Here is a 20,783-nt window from a genome sequence, read left to right as displayed (position 1 = left end):
CCTGCCATTCTGACTTGAGAGCGGAGAACATGTGTGTATCCTCTCCCCCTCTGCACCTCCCACATCCAGTCCCTCAGCAAATCCTAGCATCTAGACTCACAGGCGTATCTTGAATCCGTCCACTTTTCTCTCCCCACTTCCGCCACAATCCAAGCACCACCCTGCTCCCCTGGGTGACAGCCGTGGCCTCCTGACGGCCTCCACCTTCTCTTGCCCCCTTGCCTCCCATGACCTTTCATACACGGCGGTCTTTGTAAAAGTGAGTTGGGTCACATCCCTTCCCTCACATCCCGTCACCTTCTGATCAAATGCAAGCTGCTCACGTGCCTACAAGGCCTCGTGGGAACTGGCGCCACTCCATCCTGTCTCTTGCTGGCCTTTTTTCTTTTCTGAACATGTCATGCTTGTCTCCTTCCCTCATCTGCTCAAGGCACAGTCCACTCCTTGCCTTGCTGGCCTTAGATTAAATGTCGCCTGTCTTCTGGCTCGCCTGCCCCGCAGCTGTGTCTGTCATACCCAGAGCTGACCCTTGTGCACAGTAGGTGGTCAGCACGTGCTTAAGAAGTGAACCCAAGAAGCCCCTGCTGTTGGGTTCCAGAGTATGGACCTTTAATGGCTGGACAAAAGGCTTGGGATGGGGAAAGGTAGGAGATGCCAGGCCCAGGCCTGGGGACAGGGGGTGTCGGAGACAAGCTCAGATCCCAGGCTCTGCCCCCACCTGCCTTCCAGCTGCATGTCCTTCTCCTGCAGGACTACCTGGACGCCCTTGCTGGCATCTGCTATGATGGCATTGAGGGCTTGCTCTACCTTGGCCTCTTCTCTCTCCTGGCTGCCCTGGCCTTCTCCACCATGATCTGTGCGGGGCCTCGGGCCTGGAAGCACTTAACCACCAGGTAGGCTGCCTGGGGGCTTCCCCGGGGGAGCATGCAGGAAGCTCTGCTCTGGGACTTAGCCTGGAACTGATAATCTGGGACGAATGATGGCAGCAGGGGACCCAGGTATTCAGCCCGAACGGGCTGGCTGGATTTCTGCAGAAGCTTCTGGAAGAGTCCAGACAGACTCCAAAAGGAGATTCCAAGGAGCCAGGGCAGGAGCAGAGCTGAGAATGGTGACGGTGTGTCATTCCACAACCTGGTGTCCCCCTGCTTGTCCGCTTTTCCATGCAGGACTTTGTGGTGTGAGATAATGAGGGCTCTGGGTGCTGGAGGGGCAAGAAGGATAGGTGGTAGCACTGTTAGCGGGGCACCTACATTCTCATTGAGGAGGTAGAGGTGAGATGGTATTTCTGTGCCTCTGGGTAGATCAGACAAAAGGAAGCAGGGCAGGGAGGGTCAGTGTGACGGGGTCAGCAGGGGGCGCTTCCTGGAGGAGGGGACGTGAAGTTGGGAACTGGCGGAGTGATCTGTGTGAGGCAGGGCAGAGGACCGTGTTTTCCAGGCACCTGAAAGGGACACGTGTGGCCAGAGAGAGTCCTGGGAGCAAAGATTGGGAAGCAGACCAGGATCCCGCTGCCTCCAAGCCTCAGCCCTCACGGCCGGCTGTGTCCTGTGTGTTGTTCTAGGAACAGAGACTATGACGACATCGACAGTGACGACCCTTTCAACCCCCAGGCCCGACGCATCGCCGCTCACAACCCACCTCGGGGGCAGCTTCGCAGCTTCTGCAGCTACAGCAGCGGCCTGGGCAGCCAGACCAGTTTGCAGCCCCCGGCTCAGACCATCTCCAACGCCCCGGTCTCGGAGTACATGTATGGCAGGGGCTCCCCGGGCATCCCCTTGTACCTGCCCCCACACGTCGGGGCTGGGGCAGGGCCACCCCGCCTAGCCCCCCGGGAGCTAGCTCTGAGGACAGCACCTCTGCCAGACGAGGAACCCCCTGTAGATGCCAGGCCTTCCAGCATAGACACTCAGGGCAAATCGCAGGCCCCAGAAGCTGTATTTCTCCAGGCCGTGCTGCTCCTGGCCCCTGGCACCCCGTCACCCCGTCCGCTGCTTCCCTCCTGGGCCTCCCCAAGTGCTTTCCCAGATATTCCTGCCCGCACCTCCTCCCTGGCACATCTCCCTCCCCCAGCTCGCACCAGCTCATACCTGCACCCCCATGGGCCCCTCCTGTAGCAACCCGAGGACCCCGGTCCCCACACACCACGCCTCCCCGTCCTGAGCTCTCCTCTCGGCCCCGCAGGAACCAGGCCATGCTCTTCGGCGGGAACCCACGCTACGAGAACGTGCCGCTCATCGGAAGAGGCTCCCCTCCTCCCACGGTAACCTGGGCTCTCAGGGCAAAATCACACCTATGGCCCTTGTGGGAGAAATGATTAAAGATGAGCCCTCCTGCCCACCCGTTGAATCTCCTCTGCAAAGGTAGACAAAAATGAAACAGGTTTGTTGTTGGACGAGGCTGCCGTGCACATCCCAGACGATCCACTAAGGTCGTGGCAGACAGGAAGCTCGCCTCGTAGCAAGGCAGGCTCACCCCAGTGCATGCCTGTCCCCAAGCAAGACTCCACAGCACCTTTGTCGCTCCAGTCCATCGTAAGCATCTGCCGGTTAGGTTAGGGTGGCCCTCAGTGTCACTAGTTGCCACAGAGATGGGGACAGTCCTCCGTGATGCTTACCTTCCAATGAGATGGCTCCCAGGCCCTGAAGAAAATGTTCCCGGATCGTAAAGCTGGCAAGAGCCTGGTTTAGCCTATAAGAAGGTTTATATACATCTCAGAGGGACAGAGAAATCATTTGCAGTGATAAGTTTGCTGAAGGAAATAATCTAAAGAAAGAGTGCATCCTGTTTGCTCGAGGGAAATGGTTCGGCTTTGGGTCGCCTTTAACCCCTTGACCCCCTGGGCTGTGGGGTGGCAGCTGGGACACCACCCTTCCTCCAGCCAGGGAACAGAGATGCCGGGCCGGGGCAGGAGCCGGTGGCAGGAGCGGGTGGAGTTGCTGAGAAAAGGCTTTGTCCTCTCCCAGAGGACATTGTTGCACGTGGAGACAGGAGACCGTGCAGTTCAAGGACACGGACTCCGGTACCAAATGCCTGGGTTCACACCCAGCTCGTTGCTTATGACCCCTGTGACCTTGGACAAGCATGTCGCCTCTGTGTGCCTCAGTTTCCCCACTGTAGAAGGGGGATGGTAACAGCACACACCTCACTGTGGGGGGAATTTCGATCACTGTGTGTGTGTGTGTGTGTGTGTGTGTGTGTGTGGTGCCGTAGATGCTCTAAATGGGAGCTGTTTGTTTTACACCCTCTTCCCACCCCACCTTCTCCACAAGCTAAGGCATTTATAAGATGTGGGGGTGGGAGGGGAGCAGAGAGCAAGTCCAGGAGTCTGCGATGGGGAGAGGTTCGCAGCAGAGTTCTCAGCATCTGTTGGGGAGGCGCCCCTGCCTCCGCCTGGCCGGACACGAGGCACGTGAATTCAGGGGGTTTGGAAGGGGCCGTCCAGCTGCTGAGCTAGAAGCGCTGGGGACTGCAGGACGTGCCCGGGCCCTGAGAACCAGGATCCTCGCATCCAGTGAGTCAGCCCCAAACACAGATGGTGCTCCCGGGAAAGAGGTGGAGACCTAATCAGTGTCTCACAAGCACCTGTCTGACCTGCAGAGGGGAGGCTCTTGGGATAAGTGCTTTGGGGCCTGGAGGGAGGAGCTGACCCTCCTGGTCTGTGGAATCTGAGGAGGTCCGGTGCAGCAGGTGGCATGTGAGCCACCTCTGAGCAGGGTTTTCACCCCAGGGCTGTTTGTCCCCCAGGTGACACTTGGCCTGTCCGTAGGCATTTTTGATTGTCACAATTGGAGGGGCAGGTGCTATGAGCACCTAGCAGGTAGAGGCCAGGGATGCTGCTCAGCATCCTTCCACACACACCACATCCTGACCACACAGATCCAGCCCCACTTGTCCCCAGTGCCATGGTTGAGAGACCCCACCTTGACCAGTCCCCCTTCTTTCCCACCATCACCCCATCTTGCTGGGTTTTGCCCAGAGCACCTCCCCTGCTCTCCTTAGCCGCACAGCCCCAGACCCAGGCCCAGCTCTTGAGTCCCGGGGTCCTCAGGAAGGGACAGTGGGATGGTCAGAGCCAACATTTTAAATTCCCACCCTGGCTTTCTCTACCCAGATGCCTCCTGGGTTCCTTCTCCTGCTACCAGCTGCTGCAGGCCCAGGAATGCAGATTGATTTTAATAATAATCTGAGCGAAACATAATTAGGGGGAAATCTGCTGCTGTGCATGAAGAATCACTCAGTACACTGGGATGCCAAATAAAAATGGTTTTTGGATTACCTTCTGTTTTGAAAGATCCAGGCCACTCTCCCTGCCATTAGCAGAGATAATCAAGAGCTAACCTTATTTGCAAGGCTCAAGGACAGAGTCCCTCTCCTCCCCAGAGTTCAGACCTGCTCAGGAACTCTCACTGCTTCAGAGTTGGCTGCCCTGCCCCACCCAGCTCTACTTGCCCCAGGGAGGAACCCTCCCCACCATCACCTGCCATGCAAGGGGTGCAGAGGCATCGGCAGGTGGTGCTGACCACAACCCCTAGCATGAGGGTGTGGATGTTCACCCCCATAGATGGCACAGCTGGCTCTCCCTGCCCTCCCACTGCACCTGCTCTGAACACTCCTCAGTACTCGGCAACTGGCACATTTCATGTTTGGATGGTTCCCTCCCTCTGCCAGCCGCATCTCTGGCACAGACGGGGATTTCACTACGGGGGTGATAGCAAGCAAGGCAGTCGGAATGTACAGCCTGTCCCATTGGCTGGAAATGCGCCCCCCCCCCCCAGCTCTCCCTTCGAGAAATCCCTCGTGTCCTCTCAGGCACCATGTCCTAGACTTGGCGGGCAAAAGTGACCCAGGCAATTATTAAGAATATCAGTACCGGGACTCTAGGCTCGCTGAAGCGGACGATCCGGGGCGGCACCTGGGAAGTTCTAAGTGTATCAAGCAGCCAGTGATCCTCATCATCTGGGAAGTTTGGGGAATAGTACTTCAAGGAGACGCTCACACATGGGTGTGTGTCAGAATCATCTGAGGACTTATTGCAACACGGGCTCCTGGTCCCCAGGAAATCTGGGGTGGAGCATTTCCAACGTGTTCTGAAGGTCTGGGAAGCCCCCGGGGAGAACGTCAGTCTGATACAGGCTTCCTCACCCTCCACGCTATTGATGGGCCGGGTCATTCTAGGGGACGGGGATGCCCTGGGCACTGCAGGATGTTTAGCTACCTCCCTGGCCACTACCTGTCTGATATTGGTGGCTCCCCTGCTCCCTAGCCACCAGTTGGGATAACCAAAAATGCCTTCAGACATTGCCAGATGTCCCTGGGGGCAAAATCACCCCTGGTTGTGAACCTTTGGGTTGCAGAGCCCCAGCACCCACCTCCAAGCCCTCGCTAGCTGGAGCATGTGTTCCTCCTCTGGTGTCAATGGCCTGGACCTGGACCCCCCAAAACTTGCCTCTGGCCAGGAGACACTCGAGTCCTGCTGAACCCTGCTATTCCACGTCAGCAGACCAGCAGCATCTGGCGCTCGTTCAAAATGCAGAATCAGGTCCTGGGATGTGAACTGTGGGCACGTGGGAAGCCCCATCTCTGCCCAGAGCCGTAGCTAGACTGCGGTCAGAACTTACCTTGCGTTAGGTCACTGCTTCTCCAACTCGGCTGCATTTGGAAGAGCTTTAAAAAAAAAATGCTGGTGGCACCTTAAGATGTTGAAGTTCATGCGGTGTGGGTTTGGCCTCAATAAAAAAAATATTGGTGGGCATGGCCTGGGCATCAGGATTTTTTTAGGCTCCCAGGTGTTTGTAATGCACAGCCGAGTTTGAGAACCGCCGTGCAAGGGGCGTCACCTGTTTGCTAGCATCCCGTCCTTGCCCTGCAACTGCTGAGGGCACTCAGGTCCCTTTTGCGGAGGAGGCACCTGAGGCTGGCAGAGGGTGGAGAGCCCGAGCCAAGGTCCTGGGATGAGGAAGATGTGTCACTGGGTCACTGGGATTTGAATGTGGGTCTCTGAGTCCGTGGACCCATCCCCTCAGCCTACTCGCTAGGCAGGCTCCCCAGTGCACTGGGGCACTTGACATGGTCCTGGGTGCTGGTGGTGGGCCCCGGAGTGGACGTGGCTGCCATAGCGGAGGGAGGGTGGCTGGCCTGTGGGCGTCTTGCACTTGAGGCTGGGAGCCAGGTGTCCGGGTGGCTCAGGACTGGAGGCATGGCCAGCAACGAAGCCTTGGCCAAGCCACTCTAGTGCTCCCACAACGCCTATGATAGAGACCCACCCTGCCCCCAGTCCCCAGGGAGCTCCCGCACCCTCACTAGCCCGGGGTCTGGTGCAGGGTCCTGTGCGGCCACCCCTGACCGGACCCCTTCCTTCTCTCGCACAGTATTCCCCCAGCATGAGGGCCACCTACCTGTCCGTGGCGGACGAGCACCTGAGACACTACGGCAATGAGTTTCCAGCCTAACACCCTGTCTGCAGAGGTGCCTGCCTCCCCGAGCCGGTTTGGTTTTGAATGAAGGCCAACGCGAGCTGCGTTTCTTTAATAGAAACCAAAGGCATCTGGAGACTGGGCGCCGGCCCACAGGATTGTCAGGCTCTCGGGCTGCGGAGGAGCGTCAGCGATGCGGGGGTATCGACCTGAGCTCAGCCGAGATTCCCAACCGAAAGCCCAGGCAGACAGAAGACCCGTGACTCAGGCCAGCCTCTCCCTCTTCGCCCTCCTGTCCACGCCAGAAATGCCCCCAGGTGCTTGGCCAAGCTGAAGCTGGGAGCCTGGTTCCGCTCACCCCTACATCCTCTCCCTCACCAGATGGGAGCTGGCATCGAAGAGGGCCAGGTCGGGCATCACCTGAGAGATGTAGGTCCTCCTGGATCTTATTGCCGGGCCTCTGGCTCCCGCAAACCTGGCTCGCGGGTCCAGGTGGCCATTGTCTCCGAGTCCCCTCTCTCCTCCCGGCTGCACGGCTGGTGGGCAGCGTTTCCCTGCAGGTAAAGGTGGACGGGCTGATCAGGAGATTAAGGCAGGTGATGTCTCTGATACAATGGGACACTGTCCAAATCGATCCCCGGAGCCAGACGGACCCTCCCTGGACCACAGAGGGAAGGTGCTGGGGAGCTGTGCGGTGGGTGGCCCCAGGGCCGGGGACCATGGCTGCATCCCTGGAAGGCTTCCACAGTGAGACCCTGTGGGGATGTGGGCAACAGCTGCCACCTTCTACCCCTCTCCCACCACCCTCCACCACCTCTCCATTCCAGAATCAATGCTGTGAGTTTGTTCACTACAGATAGGGACAGTCTCAGGTATTAATAGACACTTTGAAAGCGACACTAACTCTCCCTCCCCCCACCCAGTGTTTTGAATATTTTGATTATCCAAAGAATTGAAACTCCTAGTGCATCCAGTTTTTACAATAGATGTAGGGCTCATTCCTTACCCCTGGGTTGTATGCCATTGCTTTGCAGATTTTGCTGGCATCAGCCAGTTCTTTATGGATCTGAAGGAAGGGAAGATTTATAAACAAAGTAGAGACCATGAGACATACTGTCCCGAGCTGCTGCTTGGTGGGGATGTGGGTTCATCACGTTCAAGGAGGGAGGCCCTTTAGGACAGAAAAGCTTAGAGGGACAACTGCACGCACTCTCCTGTCCTGGGGGCTGCCCAAGTGAATGTCCCCTCCCTTATGTCTTCAGGCAAGTTTGTCTTAAAGGTTTTAGCAAAGTGGGATGGTGATGTGTGTTGCCCTGAGATGGGCCTCTTCTTCCCTAATCCCATTCCATCCCGTTGTCCTGGGCCCCCTGAGCTCCACTTGCTCCGTGAGAAGTAGCTTATTGGCCAGGAGGAAATGACCCACCATCCTGCCTGCTGAGGATCCAGGGTTAGGGTCTCTGGTGCTTCTAATCTCCTGGCAACTTGGAGTGCACAGCACGGAAGCCCACGCAGCCTTGCACACCCAAAACCAGGGACACGGGATGACCTGGCTGGGAACGAGGGCTCCATTTCCATTTTCAAAGAGCCACTTTCCCATCAGGACACTGACAGCAGAGCAGCTCTTGGTGCCCAGCCACACCTCTACGACAGAAGAGGGCCATAAGGCAGCCTGGACTCTTGCCTCACCTGCGTTAACCTGTATGTACCGTGTACCATAAACGTATCTGTGTATGGCCACGTCGCACGCAGATAGGAACTCTGCGACGTCGAGATGTTGCTTCTTAACATTTTGTTGTTGGCGACTGTAGAGTTGTTTTGAATGCGTATAAACTAAACTAGAATCCTTTGGGTAGTTCCTGAAGGAGCCAGGTGGGCACACCTCTGCTTGATGCATGTGCGCCCTCACCTGGGGAGAAATAAACCACTTGTACTAAAATGTGCGCTCTCGTCTGACTTCCTCCGCAGCAGGAAATAACGAGAGTGCCGCAAGCTCCCTGCAGGCTGGGTTATGGGAGGGAGGGCTTCTCTGCAGATTGGACTGATTGCAGTGCAAAAACTAAAAGACAGGACTTGGAGCAAGCGGCCAAGCCCAGGTGTCCAACCCAGAGCCCAAGCCGGGCACCTCTGTCCAATTTTATGGGGTTGGGGCAGTGGTCACATCCCCCAGGTGAGATGTGAGGTTGCTGCAAGCTCACCCAGCTTTCCCGTGGGTCTTTCTTTGCTGCACTCTGTGCCAAAGTTGTGTCTCCATGGGGGTGTCTCTGGGCAGGGGCACCTGAGATGCTCTGTACCCTTCGCACAGGGTGGACACCAACTCTGTGCCTGTGGCCCTACACCCTGTTTACTCTTCTGCACAGCAGCCTAGGCTCCCAGAATCAACTGCATTTCAAGGAACTTCCTGAAGGGAGCAGCTTAGACATCCTTTGGAGCACTTGAGACGTGATACAACGGGTTCTGTACAGCAGAACATGCCAGCCTCAGAACTGCTCATCCCTCAAAGCTGAGCGTCAGAACTAGGGCGTTTCTGAAGTAGGAATGTTTCCCCCACCCCATCTAGCAGGACAGGTGCCTTTCTCTCTCGGCTCAGGACACCAAGAGCAATGGGGAAAAGGCTTGGAGCAATGGAGAAACCAATCTGATTTGTTTTGTTTTGTTTTGTTTTTTAAAGATTTTATTTATTTATTCACAGAGAGAGAGACAGGCAGAGGGAGAAGCAGGCTCCATGCAGGGAGCCTGACGTGGGACTTGATCCCGGGTCTCTAGGATCACACCCTGGGCCAAAGGCAGGCGTTAAACCACTGAGCCACCCAGGGATCGCCCTGATTTTTTTTTTTTAAGATTTATTTATTTTAGAGGGGAGAAGAAAACAGAGAATCTCAAGTAGACTCCCTGATCAGCACAGAGCCTGACGTGAGGCTCAATCTTAGGACCTGAGCCAAAATCAATAGATAGACACTCAACCTGCTGAGACACCCAGGTGCCACTCCCCCACCGCCTCCCCGCCCTCCCCCCGCCCACCCCCACCGCCAAATCTGATTTTTTTTAAAGGTAACTGCAATTCAATACTCAAATGAGATTCACTTTGTGGGCTTTCATTGACTCTGGGATCTGCAGAGAAGACCCAAGCTGCAGGCAGGCTCTGCACGAAGTAGGAAGGAGGCCACATGGGAGTGCACAAGCTCCAGGGTGGTTTGGGTCCCCACGTGTGATACCCTTCGAGCTGCATTTCTGCATTCCTGTCTCGAGGGAAAGGAGGGGGGTGAATAGGCCTCTCTGCCAAGCCATGCAGTCTTCTACCTGCCAGCCTGCCAGCTCAGTCTCACTGTTTCTAAACATCTCTGAACAGCCCCGACCCAGACCCAGGATCCTGCTCCCAAAGTAATGAACTTCATCGGGCCCCTCTGTAAACAGAGCCTTTGCCAGGAACAGGGGTGTGTGTTTGTCATTCAGGGCCAACTTCGCCATGTGGAGCAGTGGCAGAGTGGTCCCTGCTCCAAAGCCGACTCATCTCCAGCAGTCCTAAACTATGCTGTGCTGTGCGTTTTCCCTCTTCCCAAACTTCAAGGTCTCATATTTCAAAGCAGCAGGAGCAATATCACTGCCTCTTGGCTCTAAACTGCTGATGCAGCAACCCTCGAGAGACATTGTGTGCCCACTGACAGATACACACACATCAGGAGCATTTACCTTCCTCTCCTCTCCTTTTCAAATTTCTATTTTCTCCCTTCAAAAATGCATTGATTGCTTAGCACAGGGGCTAGCAAACTATTGCCTGTGAGCCTAGTCTGACCTGCTGCCTTATATGACCTGTAAGCATAGCTTCTATATTTTTTTAATGTTTTTTTTTAAATCAGTTATTTGCAACTGATTTTGACAGTAGAGAATACTAATTCTGAACTTCAGTTAAACAAAATGTTATCTCCCTTCCAAAGAATTCCACTCTTCTCATTAATAAGCCTGTATTACAGAAAAATTATATTTTGATTTGTTAATCAAGAATGTGTGGGAAATGTTTTCTCCCTTATCATATAAGTATCTACAAAATGTCTTTGATTTTCTTCTTAATCTGCAGCCTAAAATATTTCCTCTTATAGTAGTTTACAGTTTGCTGACCTAGAGAAGCACATCACCTTCTCTAAATTTGGGGACTACAGAAACATCTAAGGCAAATTGGCCCTTGACTTCACTGAGTTTACAAATAGGCAAGGCTTCCGGGTTCATAGATGGTGGCTCTTCTCTATGTTCTCACATGGCAGAAGGGACTAGGGAGTTCTGTGGGGTCTCTTTTATACAAATGCTAATCCCATTCATGAGAGCTCCATCACATGACTAATCACCTCCCAAAGGCCTCATTGAAAAGTGACATTTTTTGCAGAGATAGAAAAACGCATCTTAAAATCCATATGGAATCTCCTAGGGCCCCAAATAAGCAAAAGAATCTTGAAAAAGAAGGACACAGCTGAAAGACTCACACTTCTGTTTCCAAAACTCATTACAAAGCCACTATAATTAAGAGAGAAATGCTGGCATGACATCAGACACAGAGACCAGTGGAAAAAAAAAGAGTCCAGAAACAAATCCTCAAAGACATGTTCAAATGATTTTCAACAAGGGAGTTAAGGCACCAGGGTGGTGCAGTCAGTTAAGTGTCTGACTTTTGGTTTCAGCTCAGTTCATAATCTCAGGGTCATAAGATAAAGCCCCATGTCAGGTTCCATGCTCAGCAGGGAGTTTGCTTAGATTCTCTCCCCTTCTCCCTCTCCCCCACTTTCTAAAATAAATAAATCTTTAATTTAAAAAAGGAGGGGTCAAGAGCATTCAATGGGGAAAAAGGCAATCTTTTCAACAAATGGTGCTGGAAAAACTGGATATCCACATGGGAAAAAATTAAGTTGCTCCCTTACCTAATAACAAATACAAAAATCAACTCAAAACGGATAAAAGACCTTAATGTAGGACCTAACACTATGAAGCCCTTAGCAGAAAACATAGGGTAAGAGCTTCACAACATCAGATTTGGCAATGATTTCTGGAGCACGACCCTAAAGGTACAAATAATGAAAAAAAAAAAAAAAAAGAGAGAGAGACAAGTTGGAGCCACCAAAAGACACTTTGACAGAACAAAAAGGCAACCCACGAAATGGGAGAAAACATTTGCAAATCATATATCTGATAAGGGATTAATATCCAGAATAAATAGAGAAATCAACAACAACAAAATAAAACTTGATTCAAAACTAGATATAGGGGCAGCCCCGGTGGCTCAGTGGTTTAGCGCCACCTTTAGCCCAGGGGCTGATTCTGGAGACCCGGGATCAAGTCCCACATCGGGCTCCCTGCCTGGAGCCTGCTTCTCCCTCTGCCTGCGTCTCTACCTCTCTCTCTCTCTCTCTGTATCTCTGATTAATAAATAAATTAAAAAAAAAAACTAGACATAGGACTTGAGTAGACATGTCTCCAAAGAAGACATACAGATGGTCAACAAGCACATGAAAAGATGCTCACCATCAGTCATTGCTGGGGAAACGTAAATCAATGCTATGGTGAAACATTGCCCCACATCCATTAAGAGGGCTACTATCAAAACCCCGAAAAGAACAACTGTTGGAAAGGATGTGGAGAAACTGGAACCCTTGTGCACTATCAGCAGGAATGCAAAAAGGTACAGCTGCTGTAGCAACCAGTATGGAGGCTCTTCAAAAAATTAAAAATCAAAAAAAAATAAAATAAAATAAAATAAAATAAATTAAAAATCAAGAAATTCTGTGAAGTCAATAGAATGACCATAGAACCCAGAAATTAATTCTACTTCCCAAAAGAATCGAAAGCAGTCTTGAAGACATGTTTGTACACCCAGGTTCACAGCACCATTATTCCCAATAGTAAAAAAAAAAAAAAAAAAAAGTGGCAGCAACCCTCGCGTCCATCCGTGGATGAGTAGATAAATAAAAATAAAAAATGCCATCTATACAGATAATGGAATATTACTCAGTCTTAAAAAGGAAGAGAAGTCTGATACAGGCTACACCATGGATGAACTTTGAGGATACTGTGCCAAGTGAAATAAGTCAGACACAAAAGACGATGTGTGATTCCACTTACAATAGGTACAGAGAGTAGTCAAAATCAGAGACAGAAAGTAGGTTTGCGGGTGCCAGGAGCTGGGGAAGGGGAAAATGAGGACTTATTGTTTAATGGGTATAGAGATCCAGTTATGCATGATGGAAAAGTTCTGGGGATGGATGGTGGTGATGGCGGCACAACACTGTGAATGTACTTAATGCCACTAAACCACACTCTTAACTATGGTTACGGCGATCAATTTTGTGTCATGTATATTTTACCATAATAGAAAAAAGATTGGAAAAATCATAGTGAGGGTTGGACAGGAGTACAGTGGATCCTGGACAGACCTAGGGGTGGCTAGGGTCCGGGGCTGCTCTCAGCGAAGAATCTCAGTAGCCAATTCCCCTGTGATTGGGCAGACATCCGGGAGACACTGAAAGTTGTTTTTATCTGGATGCCTGGGCATCTCCTAATTCCATGACCTCATGCTGGCTTCCCAGGGTGGCTGAGATGACTGCTGCTTTGCCAGAGAACAGAGCTGTCCAAGGCCCTGTCAAGCATGCACCCTGCAGGTGGGGGTGGGGAACCTGTAATAAATCATTGCAATAATATGAAAAAGGCAGCCACAGGACTCCTTCAACTTTTCCCATTTCCCCATTCTCCACTATCCAGTGCCCCCACTTTCCCACCCAGGGATTAATGCATGTGCTGAGGGTCTCAGCTCTCCAGGGCTGGGGGGAGGGTGAGGAGGATGTCTGTGTTTCCAGTCCCAACCAGCCAATGCTCCATTGTGGAGCCGATCTGTTTCTTCTGGATGCTTTGTCTGGGTCTGATTCGCCTCTGACTGCACAGAGCCAGTTCAATGGGGCTTTCAGACCCTCACGCACCCAGCCCCCATCACCGCCCTCAGCACCCACCCCAAGACAGCCCTTTGCTTGGAGGCACTGGTGGGAGCAGGAGCTAAGGGAGGGGGGTTGTTGGTGGCAGCCGTCACTTTGGGGCTTGTTAGAATGGTTGGGAATTTTTTGCACCTGCCCAGTTAGAGGCAGATGGGTGGCGATGAAGACACATTTATGGAGAAGATGGGGAACAGGAGTGGGAGGGAATTTGCTTTCTCCCTGTAATTTCTCAACTCCAAAAACCCACGGAAGCTGTCCAGCTGCCTGAGCCTGCCTCTCAGAACATCCCCGCAAACTGGCCCAGCTGACCTTTGCAAATCCCCGTCTCATTTTCTCCCCTACAGGGACTGTCAACTCCTGCCACAATGATACATCCACCCCCACCCTAAATGTCTTTCTCCATCACGATCACCCTTCCCCCCAATCTGCAATGCTCTCCCCACTCCTTCCCCTGCAGCTCATCACCATTTTTCAAGACCAATTCCAATCCCCAATCCCACTTTTTGGCTGACACAGCCCCTGTCTACCCCAGTCCCGACCTCAAGTGCCCATCCCTGAACTTGGGTAGCCTGCTTCCCTGTGGTGGCAAGTACAGGGCTGGCTTGGGTTTGGGTGCAGACTCCGCCAACAGCACGGGCCTGGGCACTCCGCTGTGTTGGCTCAGTTGGGCCTCCCAATTCGGGGTCCCTGTCCCCTCATTTTGTAGATGAACAACGTTCGGTCTTAGAAAAACAAAGTAACTCTCCCAGGGTCATATGATGAGTAAGGAGTAAGTGGCCCCGCTGGGATCCAAACCCCTGTGTGCTAACCGCCGTGCTTCCAGTTTAGACCATCTCGCTTCATTGCCTCATCCCCGGGAGGAACTTCATTTTATTCACTCATGCATTCAGTGAACACTCAGTGGGCGTTTACATGGAACACCCACCCCTACCGCCCAGGAGCATCCACCCTGGTTGTGTAGTCAGGCTTCGTGGTTGTGCAGTGTGCAGGGCCTACGGTTGCACAGGGGAGATGCCCGCTGAGGGGTCGAGGAATCCCACAGGAAGGAGCAGTAAGACAGCCTGCCAGACCACAGGCCCATAAACAGCAGAGCCGGGCATCACCAGCCAGGGCATCACCAGCCAGGGCCCAGGACTTGCCCGGCGTGGACTACAATACTTTGCATTTTCGCAGGATCCTGCCCAGTGCCTTTCTGTAGACTTGGATAAGCACCTGGCAGAGATCCCACGGCCGGTTATTATCTCCGGTGTGATAAGAACCACTCACCCGGTTACTTTTTCTCCTAACTCTGGAGACCTCCTCCTCTAGACGCTGGGGGAGAGGAGGGTCACGTGCTCCGCCCCGCCCCGCGTCCCGGCCCGGCCAGGGTTGCTAGGCAACAGGTCAACTCCGCGGGTCGGAGCCGTTTGAGCAGCGCCAGGTGGGCGCAGAGGCTCAGGTGCTTCCCTTGCGGCCCCGGCGGCCACAGGAACGGACCGAGGAGGGTAAGGACGCGGGCCGGGGGTGGATCTGGAGGCTGAAGAGGAGAGGAGTGAAGCGGGGAGCCCCCGAGGGTGGTAATCAGCGAGGGTGCAAGGAGCTCCTCCTGGGGGCAGCCATCCGGGAGAGCTCTGGACGCTGGGTGCTGGGGGTCCCCGCCCCTCCGACCCGGCTGCCCTCACTCCTTCCGAGTCACAGGAGCCTGCAGGTTCTGGTCAGCTTCCCTCCCGCACCCCGTGCTCCCAGTCGGTCTGGTCCTGATCCACCAAGTCTCCTGGAGGCTGGGCCGGGGAGACCTCCACAGGGTTCACAGCTGGCTGGCTGGGAAGTACGTTCTGGGCTGGAATGGCAGGAGGTGGGCTTTCTGATAAGAAGGGTGGGCAGGGAATTCATAATTATTGATCACCGACTAGGCAGTCAATCCCTGAAATGCACGGTTTTATTTTCTCCTTGCCCGGAGCGGGACATTCTTGCCCGGGTTGGGATACCATGCTCAAGGTCACAGGGTCGCTTCCACCTTCCTGCAACGCGTTCAGAGTTTATCACAATGTCTGGAACCACAGAGGGGTGTTCTCGGGTTTTCAGACCCTGCGCTTCCCCCTCTCACATCTTCACCTCGCTGGGCTGTGCTTTTCTGATGAGAAATGGAAGAGGAGGGGAGAAAGGGTTCTGGGGGAGAACCCTGGGCCCGGGCTGGTACGCAGCATGGGAGCAGCATGGGACGGAGGGAGTGTTGGGCTCCTTGCTGCACCAGGCACTGGGGACAGGGGTGAGTGAAAAGTGCATGGTCTGCCCCCAGCGTCGTAGTGGGGGTATCGCTGGTAGACACCAACACAGCCAGCCTGGGGTCCTGGGGTCCTCCTCCCCATTCTGCTTGTCCTCATCATCCACGTGCCTCAGCTCCCCCCAGGTTGACCCCAGTGTGCCTCGATGGCGTTGCCCAGGTGGGATGACGCGGTGCTAGGGGGCGGGGTGGGTTCCTAGGGAGATCTGCCTCATTTGAAGGCAAGTAAGTCCCTTAAGACCCTAAATTCTGGAAAATCCGCAAAGACGTAAGGAAGAGAGAAGGAAGCCTGGCCGGGTGCCACACAGAGGCCATCAATCCCTGGCACAAACACTGGGGGCTGCCCCAGGGACCACGAGGAAGAGGAAAGTGTTCTCGTGTTTATATTACGTGGAGTCCGGCGTGGAGGGAAAGCAGCCACCCTCCTCTTGCCTCCCCACTAAGCTCCCACCCTGAGCTCCACCCCAAACTTGGAAAACACACTTTCTCATGAGTCAGGGAGGTTCTTTCTAGGAATCACTTTACTCACTGTCATTGCACAAGAGGAGTTTTTCTCATTGGTGAAGGTTCTGATCTGACCGTCCCGGGGTGTGGGAGACGGTTGCAGTTTCGACGCTCCCAGCCAGCACGCCTCCAGCCCTATGTTTCTTGTGTTTGAGACTCACTGCAGAGTCCCGCATGCCCCTGGGTCTCTAGGTTCCCACGGGTGGGGGACCGCATCCCCCAACTCCCAGAGGCCAGGGTTCCTGCCTGCCCCCTACCCCCCTCGGAGGTCCCCTTTGCAGACAGACAGTGCCGCCTGGGGAAGCCCAGCTAGTGGCACTTGTCTCACCAAGTGAGGAGAGACCTCCTGAGACCCCCAGGGCTGACCTCCCTATTCATCTTCGGGCTCTGCCGGCTGGTGAAAAAGAGCCCGCTCTGGGCCCCTGAATGAGCTGTCTTCCCGTCACCAGGCCAGCCTTTAAATGTCCCCTCTGTCTGCCTCCAGATAGAAAACAATGCCTCTGTTCTCGCTCCTAGCTTGGTCTTGGGAGGCACCGGGAAGGAAAGCAAGCTGTTTCGAATATGGTCTGGGCTAAAGAGGCTATTTTGTGTCCTTGGAGTTTCCTCATGCTCTTAGGCCTCCTTGTATGTCCAAAGAGCTGGCTTTTTCAGCAATTGTCTTTTAACAGAGGGAGAGACAGGCAGCCGGTCACGGTAGGGACCCAGGAGCCCCCCTGTGGCCCCACAACGATGTGCGGGCAGAGGCCAGAATGGACCCACTGGTTCTTCTTTACAAGATTGTATGTTTTTGCCCATAGAGAAGGAACACATTAGGGCCACCTCCTGCAAGTTGGACTTCTCTTCCCACCCTCTGGGGTCTGAGCCATTGCTTCTACCTCTCCTGGCTACAGTCTCCAAACCGTTAGAAAGAGCAGAAAATCCTGTTTTCTGTGAGTCTGATTCAGGTAGCGCCGTTCTGGGCCTAGGAGTGGGTTGGGGTGGTGCTGTCTTGGAGGAACAATGTATGTGGATACAAAGAGATCAAGGGGTTAACCTTCCCACCCTCACCCCTTCGCCTCTGCCTCAGCTGCTCCAAGGCCGAAGGCCACCTCGGGCACGTGCTCCTGGGCTGTCACACGGCCCTTGGCCCTATAGCTCAGGGGCCAGCCAGCCAGGGCCCACTGGTCTGGTTCCTTGCAGCCTTGGAGGTGAGGGGAGGCAGACTAGACATGTGTCTGGTCATAATGTTCATCCAGGGGAGATTGTGAAAAATACACACTACAGGCCCCAGCCCAAACACATGGTCAGCATTTGCGAGAGGAGGCCTGGGAATCTCCATACTGTGAACGAACGTCCCAGGTTTGAGACAGGCTGGCTGAGCGATTAAGAACCCTCACTTTAAGTTGGTAGTTCTTAACCTTGGCTGCATGCTGGAATTATCCTGGGGAGTTTGAAAAATTCCAGGGAGAGATTCTGATTTCACTAGTCTGCTGTTCAACCTGAGCAATGTGATTTTATAAACAGCCGCCCCGCCCCCCGCCCCCCGACCCCCGAGCTTCTACGCATGTAGCCAAGGTTAAGGATCATCACTTTAGAGCCAGATGGGCCTGGGCCCCGGCTCTGCCTCAACTTAAGAGCTGTGACCTTTGACAAGGTGTTTAAGCTCACTGAGCATTGGCTTCTTCATATGCAGAACAAGAATTGTATCTGAAGGGCCATGGGGGGCATGCAGTGAGGGCACCTGCAGACTACTGCTCACAGTGCCAAGGACCCCACAGGTGCCTATATATTCTAGATGCAAGTCCTTTTTAAGATACGATTTACAGATATTTTCTTCAAGTCTGACTTGTCTTTTCATTTTCTTAATGTTACGGATTTGGGGTTTTTTTGGCTTTTTTAGAGAGAGAGAGAAAGAGCATGAGCGTTTGACCTGGAGGTGGGAGGGGCAGAGACAGAATCTGAAACAGGTTCCAATGCCCAGTGTGGAGCCCAATATGAGAATTGATCTCACAACCCGAAGATCATGACCTGAGCCAAAACCAAGAGTCAGACGCTTAACTGACTGAGCTGCCCAGGAGCCCCAATGTTATTTTCTGAGGTGCAAACGAAGTCCCATTTATCATTGTTTTTTGCTTTATGGACCATGCTTCTGATGCCTTATCTAAGAAATCTGCCCTATCAGGGTCACGAAGATTTCCCTCTGTGTTCTTCCCCCTTAGTGTTATGGTTTTAGCTCTTACATTGATGCCTGTGATCCACTTTGCATTAATGTGTGTGTGTGTGGTGTGAGGTAGGGGGTCCACGGTCATTCTGTCCCATGTGAACATCCAGTTGGCCCAGCACTATTTGTTGAAGAGACCATCATTTCTCTGTTGAGCTGCCTTAGTACCTTTTTCAAAATAAGTTGGCCATAAATATAAAGGTTTATTTCTGAACTCTCAATGTTGTTCCATTGATATTTATGTCCGTCCTTATGCCAGTACTGCACCTTCTTGATTATGCTGCTTCAAGTAAATGTCTGCTGAATGAGTAAGTGAAAGAATGGAAACTGTAAGAACAAATATAAAGCATGAAGTCTGGCATTCACAAAACCTATGAATTCCTAAAAAGTCTATGTAATTAGATTTAAAAAATAGACTCACTTTGGGTTCCCCCGGAGGGCCTCCTTAGGCAAAAACTCCAATATAAAAAAAAAATAAAAATAATAAAAATAAAAAAACTCCAATACAACGTTGCTTGGGAAAATGAGTTACTCCTCTAGCATCTCTGTTGCATTTTTCATCTGTTTACTAAGTTTGGATATTTTTCTGTGGGTTTTACTTAAAGCAGGACACATGTCCTCCAAGAACGTTCCCACCAGGTCCCCCTTTCATTCAAAGGTAGCAATACTTGCTCACAGGCAAGAAGCTAAACTCTGGGTGACCAAAAACCTTCAGTCGTAAAACAAACCACAGCAAGGCTCTTGTACGGCCGTCTTCCCCACCGCTCCCACCCGCTCATCCAAGGGCTCCCTGCAGGCCCAAGAGCCTCACAGACCTGAGAGCCGAGCCCTGGGGAGCTTGCCATCACAGACACACTTTCTGAGAGTTAGGAGTGGCCAGCAAATGGGCAACTCTGCTAACCTCTATAGTGCAATGTCATAGACCTCATCAGACAGCCAGTCATGGAAGTCACCCCACAGAGTCTCCTGATGTGACAGGGGACAGTGCAGAGAAGAGCAATTTATGGGAACTGCCTAAGACTTCCAGTTAGCATCCGTGAGAGAAGCCTTCCCTGCATTACATACAAATGCTGGCTCTGTGGCCAACTCTCAGAGCCTTGCATTTCAGCAGCTCAGCAGCTCAGTGTGTCAGGTGCGGGAGTGACCCGGTGACCCAGCCATGGTCAAGCAGCTGGTGAGTGGCAGGGCCAGGACTTGAAGTCAGCGTTCAGCCCAGCCTGCCTGCCAATTCCCCACTGTGCCGTCGTGACCAGTTCTTTTAAAGGCATGTTGGGAAATGGTCTGGCTCTCTCCCCTTCCCAGGTGGACTCCCAGCCCCATCATGGTTGGAGTGATGTAGAGGGAGGAGGCTCTACATGGGGGGAGTGGTGGAGGGTAGAGTCCCATACCTAGAACTCCAGGAAGGGGTGGTCTTGTGGACAATCAGGTGGTTGGGAGGGAGAGTTTCCAGAGACGCCTGGGCTCTCAAATCTCTGTGCTGTATGACCAGGTCTAGTGCATGCAATGTAATCGCTTCAGTATTTCGTCCTGCCTCCCAATGAACATATTAATTCAGTAAACACTATCATTTGGTGAGTAAGAGCTGTGGAGTCAGTCAGAGTGGCTGCACCCATTATTAACTATGTGGTCCCAGGCAGGGCACTCAGGGCATCTCTAAGTATGAGATTCCTTCAAAGTAAAATGGAGATTTTATCATCCACCTCAGAGGGCAATCCCAAGAACTGAACAAAATAACCCATGTAGTCATTACTCAATAAATGATTTTTTTTAAAATGCTGATGCGGCTTCTGAACTTACCCCCTTGACCCCTCCCCTCAACCAGACTGGGAACCTGGAGCCACCCCTGGTGATGCCCCTGGGGACGGGGAAGCAGCCACGTGGGGCCCCTTACTGCACCCCCTCCCTCTGCCCCCCACAGCAGCCGGTACCATGGAGATCGTGTACGTGTACGTCAAGAAGCGAAGCGAGTTTGGGAAGCAATGCAACTTCTCAGACCGCCAGGCCGAGCTGAACATCGACATCCCGCCCAACCCCGAGCTGGCCGAGCAGTTTGTGGAAAGGAACCCCGTGGACAAGGGCATCCAGTGCTCCACTAGCATGTCAGAGCATGAGGTGGGTCCCTGCCCCGGGGGCCCAGACCAGTGAGCATGTAGCCTGGCAGGGTGGCCGGGCAGGGCGGTAAGTGGGACTGGGTGACTCTCAGGGTGACTGGGAGCCAGTTAGAGTGGCCCAATGCAGATGCTGGAAGTATGAGGCCAGAATTCCAGAATTGCCCCATGACCCACCGCGGTGCCCAGGGGCAGGAAAAGACCCCAGACCAGCCATTCCCTGGGCCAGATGAACATGAAGCAAGATGTTCTCTCTCCTGTGGGCTCTGGTCTCACCCCTAAGACTCTTGCTAGAGGCGTCTTAGGCGTGTGGTACAGCTGGGAGAGGTA

At 53.2% G+C, this 20,783-nt stretch overlaps 2 protein-coding genes across 3 annotated transcripts in view; both read left to right on the top strand.

Annotated features, from left to right (window-relative positions):
* TTYH2 (tweety family member 2) overlaps window positions 1-8,349 on the top strand; it is a 36,556-nt gene extending 28,207 nt beyond the window's left edge. Inside the window, exons 11-14 of the mRNA XM_025467883.3 lie at window positions 751-893; window positions 1,562-1,747; window positions 2,182-2,260; window positions 6,369-8,349. Of these exons, the coding sequence (XP_025323668.3) occupies window positions 751-893; window positions 1,562-1,747; window positions 2,182-2,260; window positions 6,369-6,449 (489 nt within the window). The 3' untranslated portion in view covers window positions 6,450-8,349. The remainder of the gene's footprint in view (window positions 1-750; window positions 894-1,561; window positions 1,748-2,181; window positions 2,261-6,368) is intronic.
* A 6,388-nt stretch (window positions 8,350-14,737) lies between these two features.
* The window catches only part of DNAI2 (dynein axonemal intermediate chain 2), a 29,091-nt gene continuing 23,045 nt past the window's right edge, over window positions 14,738-20,783 (top strand). The window contains exons 1-2 of one of the 2 annotated variants that reach the window (XM_025467884.3): window positions 14,738-14,862; window positions 20,264-20,457. In XM_025467884.3, the coding sequence (XP_025323669.1) occupies window positions 20,275-20,457 (183 nt within the window). In that variant the 5' untranslated portion in view covers window positions 14,738-14,862; window positions 20,264-20,274. The remainder of the gene's footprint in view (window positions 14,863-20,263; window positions 20,458-20,783) is intronic. The other variant, XM_025467885.3, reaches the window with a different exon arrangement.

The sequence above is a fragment of the Canis lupus genome, chromosome 9 (assembly GCF_003254725.2).
Source record: "Canis lupus dingo isolate Sandy chromosome 9, ASM325472v2, whole genome shotgun sequence".
Taxonomy (NCBI): domain Eukaryota; kingdom Metazoa; phylum Chordata; class Mammalia; order Carnivora; family Canidae; genus Canis; species Canis lupus.
Note: the sequence above shows the minus strand (reverse complement) of the source record. Positions and strands in the feature narration are given on the sequence as shown.